Genomic DNA, 23,300 nt, shown 5'->3' with positions numbered 1-23,300 from the left:
AATCCTTCACCGGGGAGTGGGGGGGCCTCAGTGATGGCCAGGCTAGCAATTGGGGGCCACCGATCTGCGGGTGCGTGCGATCTTGGTGGGGGGGGGGGGGGGCTATATTTTCGGGGCCGCACCGTGGTGCGAGTCGGCCATGTCGCGCGGGGCGGTTGCCGAAGGTTGCGCATGCGCGGACTCCCGGCCGGAGGTGCGGGGCCCCGTATCTGCTGCCAGAGCTGCGAGGAGCACGCCGGGGTCCTGCCAGCCCCCCACTCTGGTCGGAGAATCACTCTGGTCTTTCTTCAGGAAAGTCCAGAGTGAAACGCCCGCGTTTACTGGAGAATGCCGCCCCTTGCCTCAGAAGCAACTCCGCTTCATCCACTTAAACTTTCATCAATTTCGTGAGAGAAAAACGCCCGCGAAACAGTTTGTGAATATTTAACAGAGGTGTTCAAAATGAGAAAAAGGGTTTTGACGGAGTAAAATAAGCAGAAATGGTTTCCTCTGGCAGGAGCGCCAGTAACCAGAGGGTCACAGATTTGGGGAATTAGTAAAAAAGAAACTTTGGCCATCACTGAATGGTGCTGCTACATCAGGTAAAGTGTAAGAGCTGCTCTTTCACAAAACATATCGAAAGAATTAGATGTCAAGTCAGCACTGTTCAAAGCCAGCACAGATTGATTGCATTGTGAGCCTAAAAAAAGGCTGAATATGGGCAGCACAATAGCACAGTGGTTAGCACTGTTGCTTCACAGCTTCAGTGTCCCAGATTCGATTCCCGGCTCGGGTCACTGTCTGTGCGGAGTCTGCACACTCTACCCGTGTCTGCGTGGGTTTCCTCCGGGCGCTCCGGTTTCCTCCCACAAGTCCTGAAAGACGTGCTGTTAGGTAATTTAGACATTCTGAATTCTCCCTCAGTGTACACGAACAGGTGCCGGAATGTGGCGACTAGGGGCTTTTCACAGTAACTTCATTGCAGTGTTAATGTAAGCCTACTTGGGACAATAAAGATTATTATTATCTTAACTGGGGAGTCGGTCTGTATTACAGAATGGCAGAGTTTCCTTTTTCGTCCTTAGTGATCAGGTAGCCCCCTCCATGTGATTACGCTGATACGTGCCCTGCCCGTCAGTGTGTGCAGCGCAGGAAAGAATATTAGATTATATTATATTATAACGTTTTGCATTTTATTGATGTTGGGGTACTCTCAATTTGATAGGACTTGCACGCAAAACTTTCCCAACGGGTAATCAGGGTGAAATGGTCTAACTATCACTGTTGAATATATCACTCTGGAGTTTGGGAATAAAGCGCAATATCAAGACAATGTAGCGGGAACTTTACTCTGTATCTAACCCCGTGCTGTACCTGTCCTGGGAGTGTTTGATGGGGACAGTGTAGAGGGAGCTTTACTCTGTATCTATCCCCGTGCTGTACCTGTCCTGGGAGTGTTTGATGGGGACAGTGTAGAGGGAGCTTTACTCTGTATCTAACCCCGTGCTGTACCTGTCCTGGGAGTGTTTGATGGGGACAGTGTAGAGGGAGCTTTACTCTGTATCTAACCCCGTGCTGTACCTGTCCTGGGAGTATTTGATGGGGACAGTGTAGAGGGAGCTTTACTCTGTATCTAACCCCGTGCTGTACCTGTCCTGGGAGTGTTTGATGGGGACAGTGCAGAGGGAGCTTTACTCTGTATCTAACCCCGTGCTGTACCTGTCCTGGGAGTATTTGATGGGGACAGTGTAGAGGGAGCTTTACTCTGTATCTAACCCCGTGCTGTACCTGTCCTGGGAGTGTTTGATGGGGACAGTGAAGAGGGAGCTTTCCTCTGTATCTAACCCCGTGCTGTACCTGTCCTGGGAGTATTTGATGGGGACAGTGTAGAGGGAGCTTTACTCTGTATCTAACCCCGTGCTGTACCTGTCCTGGGAGTGTTTGATGGGGACAGTATAGAGGGAGCTTTACTCTGTATCTAACCCCATGTGTACCTGTCCTGGGAGTGTTTGATGGGGACAGTGTAGAGGGAGCTTTACTCTGTATCTAACCCCGTGCTGTACCTGTCCTGGGAGTGTTTGATGGGGACAGTGAAGAGGGAGCTTTCCTCTGTATCTAACCCCGTGCTGTACCTGTCCTGGGAGTATTTGATGGGGACAGTGTAGAGGGAGCTTTACTCTGTATCTAACCCCGTGCTGTACATGTCCTGGGAGTGTTTGATGGGGACAGTGAAGAGGGAGCTTTCCTCTGTATCTAACCCCGTGCTGTACCTGTCCTGGGAGTATTTGATGGGGACAGTGTAAAGGGAGCTTTACTCTGTATCTAACCCCGTGCTGTACCTGTCCTGGGAGTGTTTGATGGGGACAGTGTAGAGGGAGCTTTACTCTGTATCTAACCCCATGCTGTACCTGTCCTGGGAGTGTTTGATGGGGACAGTGTAGAGGGAGCTTTACTCTGTATCTAACCCCGTGCTGTACCTGTCCTGGGAGTGTTTGATGGGGACAGTGAAGAGGGAGCTTTCCTCTGTATCTAACCCCGTGCTGTACCTGTCCTGGGAGTATTTGATGGGGACAGTGTAGAGGGAGCTTTACTCTGTATCTAACCCCGTGCTGTACCTGTCCTGGGAGTGTTTGATGGGGACAGTGTAGAGGGAGCTTTACTCTGTATCTATCCCCGTGCTGTACCTGTCCTGGGAGTGTTTGATGGGGACAGTGTAGAGGGAGCTTTACTCTGTATCTAACCCCGTGCTGTACCTGTCCTGGGAGTGTTTGATGGGGACAGTGTAGAGGGAGCTTTACTCTGTATCTAACCCCGTGCTGTACCTGTCCTGGGAGTGTTTGATGGGGACAGTGAAGAGGGAGCTTTCCTCTGTATCTAACCCCGTGCTGTACCTGTCCTGGGAGTATTTGATGGGGACAGTGTAGAGGGAGCTTTACTCTGTATCTAACCCCGTGCTGTACCTGTCCTGGGAGTGTTTGATGGGGACAGTGAAGAGGGAGCTTTCCTCTGTATCTAACCCCGTGCTGTACCTGTCCTGGGAGTATTTGATGGGGACAGTGTAGAGGGAGCTTTACTCTGTATCTAACCCCGTGCTGTACCTGTCCTGGGAGTGTTTGATGGGGACAGTATAGAGGGAGCTTTACTCTGTATCTAACCCCATGTGTACCTGTCCTGGGAGTGTTTGATGGGGACAGTGTAGAGGGAGCTTTACTCTGTATCTAACCCCGTGCTGTACCTGTCCTGGGAGTGTTTGATGGGGACAGTGAAGAGGGAGCTTTCCTCTGTATCTAACCCCGTGCTGTACCTGTCCTGGGAGTATTTGATGGGGACAGTGTAGAGGGAGCTTTACTCTGTATCTAACCCCGTGCTGTACATGTCCTGGGAGTGTTTGATGGGGACAGTGAAGAGGGAGCTTTCCTCTGTATCTAACCCCGTGCTGTACCTGTCCTGGGAGTATTTGATGGGGACAGTGTAAAGGGAGCTTTACTCTGTATCTAACCCCGTGCTGTACCTGTCCTGGGAGTGTTTGATGGGGACAGTGTAGAGGGAGCTTTACTCTGTATCTAACCCCATGCTGTACCTGTCCTGGGAATGTTTGATGGGGACAGTGTAGAGGGAGCTTTACTCTGTATCTAACCCCGTGCTGTACCTGTCCTGGGAGTGTTTGATGGGGACAGTGAAGAGGGAGCTTTCCTCTGTATCTAACCCCGTGCTGTACCTGTCCTGGGAGTATTTGATGGGGACAGTGTAGAGGGAGCTTTACTCTGTATCTAACCCCGTGCTGTACCTGTCCTGGGAGTGTTTGATGGGGACAGTGAAGAGGGAGCTTTCCTCTGTATCTAACCCCGTGCTGTACCTGTCCTGGGAGTATTTGATGGGGACAGTGTAGAGGGAGCTTTACTCTGTATCTAACCCCGTGCTGTACCTGTCCTGGGAGTGTTTGATGGGGACAGTATAGAGGGAGCTTTACTCTGTATCTAACCCCATGTGTACCTGTCCTGGGAGTGTTTGATGGGGACAGTGTAGAGGGAGCTTTACTCTGTATCTAACCCCGTGCTGTACCTGTCCTGGGAGTGTTTGATGGGGACAGTGAAGAGGGAGCTTTCCTCTGTATCTAACCCCGTGCTGTACCTGTCCTGGGAGTATTTGATGGGGACAGTGTAGAGGGAGCTTTACTCTGTATCTAACCCCGTGCTGTACATGTCCTGGGAGTGTTTGATGGGGACAGTGAAGAGGGAGCTTTCCTCTGTATCTAACCCCGTGCTGTACCTGTCCTGGGAGTATTTGATGGGGACAGTGTAAAGGGAGCTTTACTCTGTATCTAACCCCGTGCTGTACCTGTCCTGGGAGTGTTTGATGGGGACAGTGTAGAGGGAGCTTTACTCTGTATCTAACCCCATGCTGTACCTGTCCTGGGAGTGTTTGATGGGGACAGTGTAGAGGGAGCTTTACTCTGTATCTAACCCCGTGCTGTACCTGTCCTGGGAGTGTTTGATGGGGACAGTGAAGAGGGAGCTTTCCTCTGTATCTAACCCCGTGCTGTACCTGTCCTGGGAGTATTTGATGGGGACAGTGTAGAGGGAGCTTTACTCTGTATCTAACCCCGTGCTGTACCTGTCCTGGGAGTGTTTGATGGGGACAGTGAAGAGGGAGCTTTCCTCTGTATCTAACCCCGTGCTGTACCTGTCCTGGGAGTATTTGATGGGGACAGTGTAGAGGGAGCTTTACTCTGTATCTAACCCCGTGCTGTACCTGTCCTGGGAGTGTTTGATGGGGACAGTGTAGAGGGAGCTTTACTCTGTATCTAACCCCGTGCTGTACCTGTCCTGGGAGTGTTTGATGGGGACAGTGTAGTGGGAACTTTACTCTGTATCGAACCCCGTGCTGTACCTGTCCTGGGAGTGTTTGATGGGGACAGTGAAGAGGGAGCTTTCCTCTGTATCTAACCCCGTGCTGTACCAGTCCTGAGAGTGTTTGATGGGGACAGTGTAGAGGGAGCTTTACTCTGTATCTAACCCCGTGCTGCACCTGCCCTGGGAGTGTTTGATGGTGAGAGTGTAGAGGGAGCTTTACTCTGTCTCTAACCTTGTGCTGTACCTGTCCTGGGAGTGTTTGATGGGGACAGTGTAGAGGGAGATTTACTCTGTATCTAACCCCGTGCTGTACCTGTCCTGGGAGTGTTTGATGGGGACAATGTAGAGGGAGCTTTACTCTGTATCTAACCCCGTGCTGCACCTGTCCTGGGAGTGTTTGATAGGGACAGTGTAGAGGGAGATTTACTCTGTATCTAACCCCGTGCTGTACCTGTCCTGGGAGTGTTTGATGGGGACAGTGTAGAGGGAGCTTTGCTCTGTATCTAACCCTGTGCGGTACCTGTCCTGGGAGTGTTTGATGGGGACAGTTCAGAGGGAGCTTTACTCTGTATCCAACCCCGTGCTGTACCTGTCCTGGGAGTATTTGAAGGGGACAGTGTAGAGGGAGCTTTACTCTGTATCTAACCCCGTGCTGTACCTGTCCTGGGAGTGTTTGAGGGGGACAGTGTAGAGGGAGCTTTACTCTGTATCTAACCCCGTGCGGTACCTGTCCTGGGAGTATTTGATGGGGACAGTGTAGAGGGAGCTTTACTCTGTATCTAACCCCGTGCTGTACCTGTCCTGGGAGTGTTTGATGGGGACAATGTAGCGGGAGCTTTGCTCTGTATCTAACCCCATGCTGTACCTGTCCTGGGAGTGTTTGATGGGGACAATGTAGCGGGAGCTTTACTCTGTATCTAACCCCATGCTGTACCTGCCCTGGGAGTGTTTGATGGGGACACTGTAGCGGGAGCTTTACTCTGTATCTAACCCCGTGCTGTACCTGTCCTGGGAGTGTTTGATGGGGACAGTGTAGAGGGAGCTTTACTCTGTATCTAACCCCGTGCTGTACCTGTCCTGGGAGTGTTTGATGGGGACAATGTAGCGGGAGCTTTACTCTGTATCTAACCCCGTGCTGTACCTGTCCTGGGAGTGTTTGATGGGGACAGTGTAGAGGGAGCTTAACTCTGTATCTAACCCCGTGCTGTACCTGTCCTGGGAGTGTTTGATGGGGACAGTGTAGAGAGAGCTTTACTCTGTATCTATCCCCGTGCTGTACCTGCCCTGGGAGTTTTTGATGGGGACAGTGTAGAGGGAGCTTTACTCTGTATCTAACCCCGTGCTGTACCTGTCCTCGGAGTGTTTGATGGGGACAGTGTAGAGAGAGCTTTACTCTATATCTAACCCCGTGCTGTACCTGCCCTGGGAGTGTTTGATGGGGACAGTGTAGAGGGAGCTTTACTCTGTATCTAACCCCGTGCTGTACCTGCCCTGGGAGAGTTTGATGGGGACAGTGTAGAGGGAGCTTTACTCTGTATCTAACCCTGTGCTGCACCTGTCCTGGGAGTGTTTAATGGGGACAGTGTAGAGGGAGCTTTACTCTGTCTCTAACCCCGTGCTGTACCTGCCCTGGAAGTTGATGGGGACAGTGTAGAGGGAGCTTTACTCTGTATCTAACCCCGTGCTGCACCTGTCCTGGGAGTGTTGATGGGGACAGTTTAGAGGGAGCTTTACTCTGTATCTAACCCCGTGCTGTACCTGTCCTGGGAGTGTTTGATGGGGACAGTGTAGAGGGAGCTTTACTCTGTCTCTAACCCCGTGCTGTACCTGCCCTGGGAGTTGATGGGGACAGTGTAGAGGGAGCTTTACTCTGTATCTAACCCCGTGCTGCACCTGTCCTGGGAGTGTTTGATGGGGACAGTGTAGAGGGAGCTTTACTCTGTATCTAACCCCGTGCTGCACCTGTCCTGGGAGTGTTGATGGGGACAGTGTAGAGGGAGCTTTACTCTGTATCTAACCCCGTGCTGCACCTGTCCTGGGAGTGTTGATGGGGACAGTTTAGAGGGAGCTTTACTCTGTATCTAACCCCGTGCTGTACCTGTCCTGGGAGTGTTTGATGGGGACAGTGTGGAGGGAGATTTACTCTGTATCTAACCCCGTGCTGTACCTGTCCTGGGAGCGTTTGATGGGGACAGTGTAGAGGGAGCTTTACTCTGTATCTAACCCCGTGCTGTACCTGTCCTGGGAGTGTTTAATGGGGACAGTGTAGAGGGAGCTTTACTCTGTATCTAACCCCGTGCTGCACCTGTCCTGGGAGTGTTGATGGGGACAGTTTAGAGGAAGCTTTACCATCTATCTAACAACAGGGCTGGTTTAGCACACTGGGCTAAATCGCTGGCTTTTAAAGCAGATCAAGGCAGACCAGCAGCATGGTTCAATTCCCGTAACAGCCTCACGGAACAGGTGCCGGAATGTGGCGACTAGGGGTTTTTCACAGTAACTTCATTTGAAGCCTACTTGTGACAATAAGTGATTTTCATTTAATTTTTCATGCTGTTCCTGTCCTGGGAGTTGATGGGGACAGTGTAGAGGGAGCTTTACTCTGTATCTAACCCCGTGCTGTACCTGTCCTGGGAGTGTTTGATGGGGACAGTGTGGAGGGAGCTTTACTCTGTATCTACCCCGTGCTGTACCTGTCCTGGGAGTGTTTGATGGGGACAGTGTAGAGGGAGCTTTACTCTGTATCTAACCCCGTGCTGTACCTGTCCTGGGAGTGTTTGATGGGGACAGTGTAGAGGGAGCTTTACTCTGTATCTAACCCCATGCTGTACCTGTCCTGGGAGTGTTTGATGGGGACAGTGTAGAGGGAGCTTTACTCTGTATCTAACCCCGTGCTGTACCTGTCCTGGGAGTGTTTGATGGGGACAGTGTAGTGGGAGCTTTACTCTGTATCTAACCCCGTGCTGTACCTGTCCTGGGAGTGTTTGATGGGGACAGTGTAGTGGGAGCTTTACTCTGTATCTAACCCCGTGCTGTACCTGTCCTGGGAGTTGATGGGGACAGTGCAGAGGGAGCTTTACTCTGTATCTAACCCCGTGCTGTACCTGTCCTGGGAGTTGATGGGGACAGTGTAGAGGGAACTTTACTCTGTATCTAACCCCGTGCTGTACCTGTCCTGGGAGTGTTTGATGGGGACAGTGTAGAGGGAGCTTTACTCTGTATCTAACGTTGTGCTGTCCCTGTCCTGGGAGTTGATGGGGACAGTGTAGAGGGAGCTTTACTCTGCCTAGTTCCAGTGATAGAAAGTTTTCCCAGCACATTTTTGGGAAACAAAGTTTACTCAGAAGAAAACTGTAAACTGTAAAACTGACCTTCTCAGCAGCAGCTTTATCTTCTGAAGATACATCAGAAATGCAGGAGACAATGAATGAGGTCCATTCAAGAACGTAGGAGATGCAAAACAATGAGAAACGTGGCAAATCTGGAGGACCTTGCTGCGGAGGAGTGAGAGACGAGTGAAAACACAATCAGCAGGTTAACACCATTGCTGAGCACCAACACGAGCAGTGAAAGCAAACTACAACATTATAAATTGTGACCATTGCCGACTGTCCCTCGATTCAAGGGTGGCCCCTTTCCAGGGCCATGAGTTTCTGCCGATGATCTTCATGTGACTGCACAGATAGATTCCCGACTCGCAGATCTTTTCTTAAGCGGGATTTGGAGTGCAGAATAAACTTCCTTGTCTTTTTTTCTCTACCCTCTCTCTGTCTCATCATTAAGATGTGATCACTCAAAGCAGGATCCAGCTTAATGGACAAGTTGTTACCATTCTGAACAACTGAGTGCAAAATCCTCCTCGTCTTTAATGTCAATGCTGTCTCGCTCCAGGGAGAGCTTCAGAGTGTCTCTGAATTGTTCTCATAGATTATCATAGAATTTACAGTGCAGAAGGAGGCCACTCGGCCCATCGAGTCTGCACCGGCTCTTGGAAAGAGCACCCTACCCAAGGTCAACACCTCCACCCAACACGAAGGGCAATTATGGACACTAAGGGCAATTTATTATGGCCAATCCACCTAACCTGCACATCTTTGGACTGCGGGAGGAAACCGGAGCACCCGGAGGAAACCCACGCACACACGGGGAGGATGTGCAAACTCCACACAGACAGTGGCCCAAGCCGGAATCGAACCTGGGGCCCTGGAACTGTGAAGCAATTGTGCTATCCACAATGCTACCGTGCTGCCCCCCCCGGAATGCTGGCCAATTGAGAGTTGAGAAAACCTCGCGGGAAGACACTTTATTTTGGCCAACCCGATGCAGTGTCCAATCCATCAAAGTTTTGTCTCAATGCTTCTGGAACTGGCGTCAAAAAGGACATTAACAATTTGATTTGTTCGACAGCCTTCCCGTGAATCTGGGGGCCACGTTGATGGAGTTTCTTTTGGGCTCTTATAGGCCGCTGACAGAGAGTCCAGCTCTCGCTGCGGTACAGGAGTGTGGACAACCTCTCTGTACACTGGGATATTTGCTGGCCTGTGGGGGTCTTTCTTGACAAACACTCGCTGCGGCCTTTGTAGAGGCCTAAGCTTGCACAGCTGATTAGGTGTTGGATCTCCTCGCTAATGGGTGGCCTTTTGAGACAGGTGGCTGCCCGGGTATGAAGAGATGGAGCGTGTCTTGCAAATATTTTGCAGGGTTTGTAACAACGCTGCAGCCATCCACCAACCAATGATCATGTATGCCTGAGATGGTCAGTTTGGTGTTGACGTGGAAGTGACTGAGGCATTTAATAAGACACTAGAGGGTAACTGATCTTCAATGAGGTAAATAGTCACTGTCAATTAGATTGTAAAATAGTGCATTTATATATATATAAAATACGATATATAAATATCTTTATATAAATCGACTGCATTATAAAGAGAAATTGAGGAGAAGGGGCCTGTACTCTCTTGACTTTAGAAGAATGAGAGGTGGGGCGGGATTCCCATTTCTCCAAGCCTCGTGTTTCCCGGTGGGAAGAGGTGCGGCAGGATTCCCGCTGCTGGAAATGCGAATTCCCATTGAAGCCACCCCACACCGCAGGGAAAACCAGCGGGCGGGTGTGCCCAAGACTAGAAGATCCCGCCTCCAGCAATCGCTGGCCGCCTCCTGCCGCCTGATCTCATTGAAGCCAACAAAATCCGTACAGGGCTCAACAGGGTGGGGAAGGGTGGGGGGTCTAAAGCCAGGGGGCACAGTCTCAGAATAAGTGTGGACCATTTAGGACGGGGATGAGAAGGAATGTCTTCGCCCAGAGGGTGTGGACCGTTGGAATTCTCGACCTCATTGGCTGTGGAGACTCAGTCACTGACCATGTTCAAGATCGATGGATGTCCAGATATTGAAGACATCGAGGGATATGGAGGTAGTTCAAGACAGTGGCGTTGAGCAGAAGACCAGCCAGGATCTAACTGAATGGTGATTTAAGAAGAAGAGTTCTGGCTTCTCCAGTCTCCCGATGTAGCTGAAGACCCTCATCCCTAGTACCATTCTGGTAAATACTTTTTGAAAGGTGTAAGTGATAAAATAATTACAGCAACTGACTGCCTGAAGGGCAACACCTAGAACCATTAGATGATGGAATATTGTTCCTCAGGGGCGGCACAGTGGTTAGCACTGCTGCCTCACAGCACCAGGGACCCGGGTTCGATCCCCAGCTCGGGTGGCTGTCTGTGCGGAGTCTGCACGTTCTCCCCGTGTCTGCGTGGGTTTCCTCCGGGTGCTCCGGTTTGCTTCCACAGCCCAATGATGTGCAGGTTAGGTGGATCAGCCATGGAAAATTGCCCTTAGTGTCCTAAGATGTGCAGGTTAGGTTATGGGGTTACGAGAATAGGACGGGGGAGTGGGCCTGGATAAGGTGCTCTTTCAGAGGCTCAGTGCAGACTTGATAGGCCGAATGGCCTCCTTCTGCACTGTGGGAATTCTATGAGTTTATGAGATGTGGGTATCTCATGGTGAGGTTGGGGTTAATTAATGATAAATGGTGTACTATGCACCATGCCATCATTTGGTGCTGACATGAAGTTCACCCTACATTTGCATTGATAGTTGCGCAAGTCAAGGAGACACAGCCGGAGTGAGACATATCCAGAGTGGAAATTTGGAACTTGGTAATTTGGTGCAGTGAGGTAATTTGGTGCAGAGTGGGAGAAGGTGCTTTTCCCCTACTGTTTTGTTCTCTCTCTTTCTTCTGGCCTGTAACTTTTAATCTGCAGGGATAGAACCTGAGAGCATCTGAGACCCTCAGAAGGTAAGTAAGTGATTTTTACTCATTTTTACTTTTATTACCTTTTCAAATTGTGAGTGGGGGGCGGGGGGGGGGGGGTACTGAAGTGACATTACAGAAAAGCTGTGAAATGATTGGCTGGTTGGGAATCTACACTAAATTAAAAAAATTAAGCATTGTTAAACTAATTAAACATAATTATTTAATTATAATTTAGAGGGGTATCGAAGCCAGAGATCGGAGAGTACTGTATTTAGATTTCACATTTATAATAGAAATCTAGTGCTAGAAAACATATAGTTAACAGTAACTTTAAAAAAAAACTTTTAAATTTAATTTACTAATTAATTGACGCAATGTCAGTTAGAGGGGTGCAGTGCTCTGACTGTGAGATGTGGCAGGTCCGGGAGGCATCCAGCGTCCCGGATGGCTTCATCTGCAGAAAGTGCACCTAAGTGGAGCTCCTCACAGACCGCATGGTTCAGTTGGAGCAGCAGTTGGATGCACTTAGGAGCATGCAGGTGGTGGAAAGCGTCATAGATAGCAGTGATATAAATGTGGTCACACCCAAGGTGCAGGCAGAGAAATGGGTGACCACCAGAAAGGGCAGGCAGTCAGTCCAGGAATCCCCTGTGGTTGTCCCCCTCTCGAACAGGTATACCCCTTTGGATACTTTCGGGAGGAATAGCCTATCAGGGGAAAACAGCAGCAGCCAGAGCAGTGGCACCACGGCTGGCTCTGATGCTCAGAAGGGAGGGTCAAAGCGCAGAAGAGCAATAGTCATAGGGGACTCTATAGTCAGGGGCACAGAAAGGCGCTTCTGTGGACGTGAAAGAGATTCCAGGATGGTATGTTGCCTCCCTGGTGCCAGGGTCCAGGATGTCTCCGAATGGGTAGTGGGCATCCTGAAGGGGAGGGCAAACAGGCAGAGGTCGTTGTACATATTGGTACTAACGACATAGGCAGGAAGGGGCATGAGGTCCTGCAGCAGGAGTTCAGGGAGCTAGGCAGAAAGTTAAAAGACAGGACCTCTAGGGTTCTAATCTCGGGATTACTCCCTGTGCCACGTGCCAGTGAGGCTAGAAATAGGAAGACAGAGCAGCTAAACAAGTGGCTAAACAGCTGGTGTAGGAAGGAGGGTTTCCGTTATCTGGACCACTGGGCGCTCTTCTGGGGCAGGTGTGACCTATATAAAAAGGACGGGTTGCATCAAAACTGGAGAGGCATAAATATCCTGGCCGCGAGGTTTGCTAGTGTCACACGGGAGGGTTTAAACTAGTATGGCAGGGGGGTGGGCACGGGAGCAACAGGTCAGAAGGTGAGAGCATTGAGGGAGAACTAGGGAATAGGGCCAGCATGGCTCTGAGGCAGAGCAGACAGGGAGAAGTTGCTGAACACAGCGGGTCTGGTGGCCTGAAGTGCATATGTTTTAATGTAAGAAGTATTATGGGTAAGGCAGGTGAACTTAGAGCTTGGATTAGTACTTGGAACTATGATGTTATTGCCATTACAGAGACCTGGTTGAGGGAAGGGCAGGATTGGCAGCTAAACGTTCCAGGATTTAGATGTTTCAGGCGGGATAGAGGGTAATGTAAAAGGGGTGGCGGAGTTGCGCTACTGGTTAGGGAGAATATCACAGCTGTACTGCAGGAGGACACCTCAGAGGGCAGCCAGGCTATATGGGTAGAGATCAGGAATAAGAAAGGTGCAGTCACAATGTTGGGGGTTTACGACAGGCCTCCCAACAGCCAGCAGGAGATAGAGGAGCAGATACGTAGACAGATTTTGGAAAAGAGTAAAAACAACAGGGTTGTTGTGATGGGGGATTTCAACTTCCCCAATATTGATTGGGACTCTTCTCAGTGCCAGAGGCTTAGACGGGGCAGAGTTTGTAAGGAGCATCCAGGAGGGCCTCTTAAAACAATATGTTGACAGTCCAACTAGGGAAGGGGCGGTACTGGACCTGGTATTGGGGAATGAGCCCAGCCAGGTGGTAGAAGTTTCAGTAGGGGAGCATTTCGGGAACAGTGACCACAATTCAGTAAGTTTTAAAGTGCTGGTGGACAAGGATAAGAGTGGTCCTAGAGTGAATGTGCTAAATTGGGGGAAGGCTAATTATAACAATATTAGGCAGGAACTGAAGAACCTAGATTGGGGCAGATATTTGAGGGTAAATCAACGTCTGACATGTGGGAGGCTTTCAAGTGTCAGTTGAAAGGAATTCAGGACCGGCATGTTCCTGTGAGGAAGAAGGATAAATACGGCAATTTTCGGGAACCTTGGATAACGAGAGATATTGCAGGCCTCGTCAAAAAGAAAAAGGAGGCATCTGTCAGGACTAAAAGGCTGGCAACAGACGAAGCCTGTGTGGAATATAGGGAAAGTAGGAAGGAACTTAAGCAAGGGGTCAGGAGGGCTAGAAGGGGTCACAAAATGTCATTGGCAAATAGGGTTAAGGAAAATCCCAAGGCTTTCTACACGTACATAAAAAGCAAGAGGGTAGCCAGGGAAAGGGTTGGCCCACTGAAGGATAGGCAAGGGAATCTATGTGTGGAGCCAGAGGAAATGGGCGAGGTACTAAATGAATACTTTGCATCAGTATTCACCAAAGAGAAGGAATTGGTGGATGTTGAGTCTGGAGAAGGGTGTGTAGATAGCCTGGGTCACATTGAGATCCAAAAAGACGAGGTGTTGGGCGTCTTGAAAAATATTAAGGTAGATAAGTCCCCAGGGCCTGATGGGATCTACCCCAGAATACTGAAGGAGGCTACAGAGGAAATTGCTGAGGCCTTGACAGAGATCTTTGGATCCTCACTGTCTTCAGGTGATGTCCCGGAGGACTGGAGAATAACCAATGTTGTTCCTCTGTTTAAGAAGAGTATCAAGGATAATCCGGGGAACTACAAGCCGGTGAGCCTTACGTCAGTGGGAGGGATATTACTGTAGAGAATTCTTCGAGACAGGATCTACTCCCATTTGGAAGCAAATGGACGTATTAGTGAGAGGCAGCATGGTTTTGTGAAGGGGCGGTCGTGTCTCACTAACTTGATAGAGTTTTTCGAAGAGGTCACAAAGATGATTGATGCAGGTAGGGCAGTGGATGTTGTCTATATGGACTTCAGTAAGGCCTTTGACAAGGTCCCTCATGGTAGACTAGTCCAAAAGGTGAAGTCACACGGGATCAGGGGTGAGCTGGCAAGGTGGATACAGAACTGGCTAGGTCATAGAAGGCAGAGAGTAGCAATGGAAGGATGTTTTTCTAATTGGAGGGCTGTGACTAGTGGTGTTCCGCAGGGATCAGTGCTGGGACCTTTGCTGTTTGTAGTATATATAAATGATTTGGAGGAAAATGTAACTGGTCTGATTAGTAAGTTTGCAGATGACACAAAGGTTGGTGGAATTGCGGATAGCGATGAGGACTGTCAGAGGATATGGCAGGATTTAGATTGTTTGGAGACTTGGGCGGAGAGATGGCAGATGGAGTTTAATCCGGACAAATGTGAGGTAATGCATTTTGGAAGGTCTAATGCAGGTAGGGAATATACAGTGAATGGTAGAACCCTCAAGAGTATTGAAAGTCAGAGAGATCTAGGTGTACAGGTCCACAGGTCACTGAAAGGGGCAACACAGGTGGAGAAGGTAGCCAAGAAGGCATACGGCATGCTTGCCTTCATTGGCCGGGGCATTGAGTATAAGAATTGGCAAGTCATGTTGCAGCTGTATAGAACCTTAGTTCGGCCACACTTGGAGTATCGTGTTCAATTCTGGTCGCCACACTACCAGAAGGATGTGGAGGCTTTAGAGAGGGTGCAGAAGAGATTTACCAGAATGTTGCCTGGTATGGGGGGCATTAGCTATGAAATGAATGAAATGAAAATTGCTTATTGTCACAAGTCGGCTTCAAATGAAGTTACTGTGAAAAGCCCCTAGTCACCACATTCCGGCGCCTGTTCGGGGAGGCTGGTACGGGAACCTATGAGGAGCGGTTGAATAAACTCGGTTTGTTCTCACTGGAACGACGGAGGTTGAGGGGCGACCTGATAGAGGTCTACAAAATTACGAGGGGCATAGACAGAGTGGATAGTCAGAGGCTTTTCCCCAGGGTAGAGGGGTCAATTACTAGGGGGGCATAGGTTTAAGGTGAGAGGGGCAAGGTTTCGAGTAGATGTACGAGGCAAGTTTTTTTACACAGAGGGTAGTGGGTGCCTGGAACTCGCTACCGGAGGAGGTGGTGGAAGCAGGGACGATAGTGACATTTAAGGGGCATCTTGACAAATACATGAATAGGATGGGAATAGAGGGATACGGACCCAGGAAGTGTAGAAGATTGTAGTTTAGTCGGGCAGCATGGTCGGCACGGGCTTGGAGGGCCGAAGGGCCTGTTCCTGTGCTGTACTTTTCTTGGTTCTTTGTTCTAGTTGGAGTTCATGTTTAGGACCGACGCCTAGCTTTCCACAACAGTGTATCAGAGCGTTCTTCTGCAGGCCGGTTCCAAACTGGCCCCTTTGGTACCTCCCTTCTCTTGACTCTAGCCAGGTGCCACTCCGATGATACTCTCCAACTCCACATCTGAGTGATCACCCGTCATGTCCGAGGGCTGACAGTTCATTCATTCAGAGTCATTTTACAACAATGGCCTCTCTTCAAAAAGTATTTCATTGCGGGTAAAGCACTTGGGGACATCCTGAGTTCATGAAAGGTGCTATTGGAACGCAAGATTTCTTTCTTTTCCACAGCTAAGTGGCTCAAAGGCAGCCTTGACATCCCGACTACTTCTAAGCCAGTGTTTCCCAAACCTTTCCAACGTGACTGGTGAATACTAGTCTGCATCTCACCCGGAAAGCTGGCAGGAAGCAGCCCGCCAAAGTTGCCCAAAAATGACACTTAGTGTTTTGGTTAAATCGTGCCCAGAGAGACGAGCAGGACAAGGGCAGGGTCAGGTGTCCCGTCAGCCTTGGAGCTGGTGTGAGCACGGTCCTGGGGGAGGGGGAGTTTGGAACCCAGTGGTGGTCGTAACCCACAGTTTGGGAACCATTGTTCCAAGAGGATCTAACTCAGTGAAAATGAATTTTTAACGAGTCCAGCCGCCAGTGGGGAATAACAATCTTTCATGTACATGAGTGAATTTTGATTGGACAGGATTGGGAAATGGATGATAACTAATCAATCGCTCATTAAATGGCCGCTGATTTCAGTAAACAGGAAGTTTGGGCAAGGTGCGTGTGCTCGTAACAGGTTGTCAATCCACATCCCCCCCCCCCCCCCCCCCCTCACCGCCTCAATCACCCCAACCCCCAATGTCACCATGATAATACCAAGTTACCCACCTCTTTCACAGCCTGTCTGATTAGAGTCTGCAGCATAAAAACTCCACACAAGATGGACAACAGCCAGAATATGAAAAGGTAAGGGGAGTTCCTGTCATTGGCTCGTCTTCTGCTCTCGTGGATCAGCAACATCATCATCTATAAAACGGAAAGGTTAGGTGGTGAATTTAAAGTTCCGGTGCGGCCGATATTAACAATCTGCCCTGTCCCTTTGCTCGTGTAAGTCAGAGGGAACAACTCATTCCATCGAATGACACAACACAGCAGGAGACTGTTTGATCTAATCGCAACTCACAACATGAAAGCCAGCGCCTGGGAGACCCTAGTTCAGCAGAGACCCACCTGGAGGAACCTCCTGATTCAAGAGACACAATTTTCCGAGGACACACGAGGGCAAGAGGAGCCTGAGAAAGGAATACCAGCGATCTCGAGTCCGAGGACCGATCCCACCCCCTGAAAAAACCTACCAAGCGTCCGGTCGAAGATGCGGTTCATGATCAGGCCCATCGTCCATGCAAGAACCCAGGAGGATGCTCAGATAGGCAATCATACTCGTTAACCAGTGACCGCCGAAGAAGATGAAGACTCTGAAAGAACTGTTTAATTAGTTCCACAACCCCACCCCACCAAGACCCTGCTCTCCCCCCACAGCTTGCAAATGTTCCTCACTCCGAGAGCTGGATTCTCCGCCGGCGGGATGCTCCGTTTTGCCGGCAGCCCGGGGGGTTCCCGACGGCGTGGGGCTGCCCCGCAATGGGAAACCCCGTCGGCCAGCCGGCGAAACGGAGCATCCCGCCGGCGTGCTGACCCGGGCGCGGTGGGACGGAGAATCCAGCCGCACGTCTTTCTCCAACTCCCTTTTAAAAAGGTCTTACTGAATCTGCTTCCTGCGAGGCAGCATGTTCCAGAGCATAATGCCTCACCCACATGAAAATACTTCTCCTCCCCTCCTCTTGATTCTTTTATGATCTGTTCCCTCAGGTTAGCAAAACCGCAGTCAGTAAAAAGGTTCCCTATAATTAGCTCAATAAAAATCCTTTACAATTTTGAACATCTCTTGTTAAATCTCCTGATGAGCGTTCTCAACTGTACGGTGAAAAATCCCAAATACCTCAGCCTCGCCACATTAACTCAAAGCCCATGTGCTATTTTGGTAAAACACCTTTGACCCTCTCCAAGATCTATAAGCATACGTGGTAATTGTAACAGGGCAGAAATTTAGGCCGACCTGGGCAATGCAGACAGTGCCACTCTCTGCACAGTGCCACTCTCTGCACACTGCCACTCTCTGCACACTGCCACTCTCTGCACAGTGCCACTCTCTGCACACTGCCACTCTCTGCACACTGCCACTCTCTGCACAGTGCCACTCTCTGCACACTGCCACTCTCTGCACAGTGCCACTCTCTGCACAGTGCCACTCTCTGCACAGTGCCACTCTCTGCACAGTGCCACTCTCTGCACACTGCCACTCTCTGCACAGTGCCACTCTCTGCACACTGCCACTCTCTGCACAGTGCAGTCTGCGGTGATAGCAGTGGGTTCAAGTCCGATGCCAGATATTTGAAATTATAATCCGAGCTAAAATTCCCAGTGTAGAGCTGAGGAACCACGGTGGTGAGATTTTACTATTTAAAAAGTAATCCAAATTGTCAAGTTGTTTTTTTTATAAATTTAGGGTACCCAATTCTTTTTTTCCAATTAAGGGGCAATTTAGCGCGGCCAATCCACCTAGCCTGCACATCTTTGGGTTGTGGGGGCGAGACCCACGCAAACACGGGGAGAATGTGCAAACTCCACACGGACAGTCATTGTGTGGAGATACACCTCTTTGATGGTTCATTTCCCGCAAGGTGAAATGCATTTGTGATATACCTTCAATCCACAGAAAGGCAGAGAGAGCGAGTGAACATAAGGCTTTATTAGTCATGAACTTGCCTAGCCAGAGTCGGTTGTGCAGATGAGTGCCACCCGCAGGTGGCCGGGTTATATATGGCCCCGGTGAGGGCGGAGCCAGAGGCTGTTGTTGCAGGTGGTGACTCCAGGGGCGTTGTGTCTGGAGCTTGAGCCTCAGTCCGGCGTGTCGGAGACGATTGGGGTGTGGGTGTAGGCAGGGGGTTGATGGGTAGCGGCAGTGTCGACGCGGGACAGTACAGGGGACCCAGGGGGGGCGTACGGCGCGCTGAGGGTGTGGGCGGGCAGCAAAAGGGAACAAGCTGGTGCCAGGTCTTGTAGGGAGACCGTATCCTGTCGTCCGGCCTGGTGCGCGATGTAGGCGTACTGGGGATTGGCGTGGAGCCACTGGACCCTCTCGACCAGGGGGTCGGTCTCATGGCTCCTCATGTGCCGCCGGAGAGGGACCGGTCCCAGAGTTGTCAGCCAAGATGGAAGCGAGACCCTGGAGATGGACTTTCTGGGGAAGATAAACAAACGATTGTGAGGGGTCTCATTCGTGGCTGTGCAGAGGAGTGATCAAATGGAGTGGAGGGCGTCGGGGAGGACCTCCTGCCAGCGGGGAATGGGGAGACTTCTAGACCTGAGGGCCAGAAGGACGGCCTTCCATACCGTCTTGTTCTCCCTCTCCACCTGTCCGTTTCCCTGCGGGTTATAGCTCGTAGTCCTGCTCGAGGCGAGGCCCTTGCTGAGCAGGTACTGACGTAGCTCATCGCTCATGAACAATGTTCCCCGGTCGCTGTGGATGTTAGCAGGGAAACCGAACAGGGTGAAGATGCTGTGCAGTGCCTTTATTACCGTACATCTATGCAGCAATGTTTTCATGAGGCATTTTAGCAGGTTAGATTTTATAAAAATAGTCTGCAGAATTTCTTTATCCGCCACAATGTATTTAAACAGAAAAATCCTTTGACAAAATCACCGTGTTGTTTAAGCCAAAAACTGACAGGTGCTCTCGTTAACTAATGTTTATTTTGGAGCTGACTTTAAACCGAGTTTCCGTCTGCCCTCTTAGGTACCACAGAGCTATTGTGAAGCGGATAAACTGGAAGACTTTCCTGGGGTCCTGACCTAATCTTTCAAGCATGGTGGCACAGTGGTTGGCACTGCTGGTTCACAGCGTCGGGGACCCGGGTTCGATTTTGACCTGGGGTGACTGTAGATTCTGCCCATGTCCTCCGGGTGCTCCAGTTTCTTCCCGCAGTCCAGGATGTGCAGGTTGGGTGGATTGGCCATGATAAATTTCCCTTTGTGTCCAAAGATGTACTGGTTAGGTGGGGTTACAGGGATAGGGTGGGGGAACAGGCATATGTAGGGTGCTCTTTCAAAGGGTCGGGGCAGACATTATGGGCCGAATGGCCTCCTTCTGCACTGTCAGGATTCCATGGAAGCTCCATCATTAATACTATACTGTGGCCGAGGTCATGTCGGGGCAGGGGACAGCAAAGGGGAAGCGGGAGAACTCGTCGATGATGGTGAGAAAATATATATTACGGTTGATGGAGGGGAGGGGCCCTATGAAATCGATACTTAGGCGTTCAAAGGGCCGGGAGGCTTTTACCAGGCGGGCCTTGTCTGGCCGGTAGAAGTGCGGTTTGCACTCCGCGCAGGCTGGGCAGTCCCTGGTCATGGCCTTGACCTCCTCGGTGGAGAAGGGCAGATTGCGGGCCTTAATGAAATGGGCAGGGTGACCCCTGGGTGACAGAGGTCATTGTGGATAGCCCGAAGGCGGTCATCTTGCGCGCTGGCGCATGTGCCGTGGGACAGGGCATCTGGGGGCTCATTGAGCTTCCCAGGACGATACTTGATATCATAATTGTAGGTGGAGAGTTCGATCCTCCACCGCAAGATTTTATCATTTTTAATTTTGACCCGTTGTGCGTTGTCGAACATGAAAGCGACCGACCGCTTGTCGGTGACGAGGGTGAACCTCCTACCGGCTAGGTAGTGCCTCCAGTGCTGCACGGCTTCCACTATGGCTTGTGCTTCCTTCTCGACCGAGGAGTGTCGGATTTCGGAAGCGTGGAGAGTCCTAGAGAAGATTGCTACTGGCCTGCCCGCCTGGTTGAGGGTGGCGGCCAGGGCGACATCTGACGCATCGCTCTCTACCTGGAAGGGGACGGACTCGTCCACCGCGTGCATTGCCGCCTTGGTGCTGTCGGCCTTGATGCGGCTGAAGGCCGAGCGGGCCTCATCCGTCAGGGGGAAACTGGTGGTTTGAATCAGTGGGCGGGCTTTGTCCGCGTAGTTGGGGACCCACTGGGCGTAGTAGGAGAACAGCTCCAGGCATCGTTTTAGGGCCTTGAGGCTGTGGGGAGGGGGGAGTTCTGTGAGGGGGCGCATGCGATCGGGGTCAGGCCCTAGGACTCCACGACGTAGCCGAGGATGGCCAGTCGGGTTGTATGGAAGACACACTTTTCTTTGTTGTATGTAAGGTTGAGGGATTGGGCGGCCTGGAGAAACCTCTGAAGGTTGGTGTCATGGTCCTGCTGGTCATGGCCGCAGATGGTCACGTTGTCCAGGTACGGGTATGTCGCCCGCAAACCGTACTGGTCCACCATTCGGTCCATCGTTCTCTGAAAGACCGAGACCCCATTAGTGACGCCGAAGAGGACTCTGAGGAAGTGGAAGCATCTGCCAGCTGCTTCAAAGGCAGTGTAGTGGCGCTCTTCCGGGCGGATTGGGAGCTGGTGGTAGGCCGACTTCAGATCGACCGCGGAGAACACACAGTATTGCGCGATCTGGTTGACCATCTCCGCTATGCGGGGGAGGGGGTACGCATCCAGTTGCGTGAACCGGTTAATTGTCTGGCTGTAGTCCACAACCATCCGGTTCTTTTCCCCGATCCGGACGACCACCACTTGCGCTCTCCAGGGGCTGTTGCTGGCCTCTATGATCCCCTCACCCAACAATCGCTGGATCTCTGACTTGATAAATACCATGTCTAGCGAGCTGTACCGCCTGCTCCTGGTGGCAATGGGCTTACAGTCCAGAGTGAAGTTCGCAAAGAGTGAAGGGGGGGAGACCTTGAGGGTCGCGAGGCTGCACACTGTGAGGGGGGGCAAGGGTCCGCCGAACTGTAAGGTCAGGCTTCGGTGATTACACTGAAAATCCAATCCGAGCAATAGGGGGGCGCAGAGGTGGGGGAGAACGTAGAGCTTGAAACGGTTGGCGATACAGTACCCCCGGATCTGGACCAAATGAGACCGGAGGCAAAGGAAAATTGTTTGTGAGGTGGGGTAGGTGTGGAGGGAGCAGCGTCTTACCGCGTCGGGGTGGACAAAGCTCTCCGTGCTCCCGGAGTCGAAGAGGCAGGGGTCGCAAAATGGCTGCCACCATGTGTCGCACGTGTCGGACGGGGTCGAAGATGGCGACCAAGATGGCCGCCCCCATCGGTCGCATGTGTCGGTCGGTGTTGGGGCCGGCGGCCAAGATGGTGGCCCCCACGATTTGCACGATGCCAATGACACATCGGGGGGGGGGTGCGTTCTGGGCAGGCACGCAGCCACATTGCGGGGTCTGTGGGGCTGTTAGCCTATGGGTCGGGCTTGGTGCGTTTTCGATTTCTGGGCCCTAGATTGGCCCAGACAGACTCTCGCGAAGTGCCCCTTTTTCCCGCAGTCGCTGCACGTCGCCGTGCGGGCTGGGCAGTGCTGCCGAGGGTGTTGGCCCTGGCCGTAGAAGTAGCATTTCGGTTCTCCGGGCTGGGCTGGCAGACGCGCGGCGCAGGCCTGCGGCGTAGGCGGGTCCGACGGGGGCCATGACGGTAGTGTCCAGGAGGGGGTTGCCGGGCCCGAGAGGAACGCGCTTAGATTCTGGTAGGCCACCTCTAGCGAGGTAGCTAGCTTTACCGTGTCCCGCAGGTCGGAGGTCCCATTTTCTAGCAGGCGCTGCCTGATATAGTTCGAGCGGACCCCCGCCACGTAGGCGTCCCGGATCTGTGAGTTCATACGCTCCTCCGCCGTCACATCTCTGTAGCTGCAGTTTCTTGCGAGTAGGGTCAGGGTTTCCAGATACTCGTCCAGCGATTCTCCGGCACGTTGACTGCGAGTAGTGAGGAGGTGCCTAGCGAACACCTCGTTCACGGCCTTCACGAAGTGCGCCTTGAGGGTTGCGACCGCTTCCTCATACGTGGCCGCTTTCTCAATCATTACTGAGAATCAATGGCTCACCCGAGTTTGGAGGAGTCACAGTTTGAGGGTCTCCGAGGGAGCCGTTGTGGAGGAGTCGATGTCGGCCTCGAAGCATCGAAGCCAATGTTCAAATATTTCCTTGGCTTCGGACGCGCGGGCGTCGAGTTTGAGCCTGTCTGGCTTTAGAGCAGCTTCCATGGTGCTGTCGATGGCTAATAAATTGATATACCTTCAATCCACAGAGAGGCTGAGGGAGCGAGTGAACATAAGGCTTTATTAGTCGTGAACTTGCCTAGCCAGAGTCAGTTGTGCAGATGAGTGCCACCTGCAGGTGGCCGGGTTATATATGGCCCCGGTGAGGGCGGAGCCCACCGGGGTTACAGTACAGGACCTGGAAGCAGCTCATATCACCACTTCCAGGTCAAAGGTTACATTAAGTGGATACAATGGATATAGTGTTATGCATTATGGTGAATACATTCACCACATTTTGCTTCTTACCCAAGTAGCTGCATAAATGGAAGGGTTCACATAAAGAACCAGAGGGTTCAGCTTGTTAGGTGTAGGGTCTCTACTGTTCCCAAAATCTTCAAACAGTGTGATGATCAACCCAATCATTGACGTTAGGAGCAGCAGGCAGGCAAGGACCTATCGGAGAAGAAGACAATAATATTGTTAAACATTTGTCATTCAGCAATATTCCTCATTCAGCTGTCTCCCGTGCAGAACGTAGATTCTGCAATCCATAATAATCGCCCCCCCCTCCCCCACCAACCACCCG

At 51.3% G+C, this 23,300-nt stretch overlaps 1 protein-coding gene across 1 annotated transcript in view; it reads right to left on the bottom strand.

Annotated features, from left to right (window-relative positions):
* Nucleotides 1-23,300, bottom strand: part of abcc2 (ATP-binding cassette, sub-family C (CFTR/MRP), member 2) — a 154,603-nt gene that overhangs the window by 125,187 nt on the left and 6,116 nt on the right. The window contains 3 exon segments of the mRNA XM_072479697.1: nt 8,204-8,326; nt 16,434-16,571; nt 23,021-23,167. Of these exon segments, the coding sequence (XP_072335798.1) occupies nt 8,204-8,326; nt 16,434-16,571; nt 23,021-23,167 (408 nt within the window).

The sequence above is a fragment of the Scyliorhinus torazame genome, chromosome 16 (genome assembly GCF_047496885.1).
Source record: "Scyliorhinus torazame isolate Kashiwa2021f chromosome 16, sScyTor2.1, whole genome shotgun sequence".
NCBI classification, from domain to species: Eukaryota; Metazoa; Chordata; class Chondrichthyes; order Carcharhiniformes; family Scyliorhinidae; genus Scyliorhinus; species Scyliorhinus torazame.
This window is presented reverse-complemented; position numbering and strand designations above follow the sequence as displayed.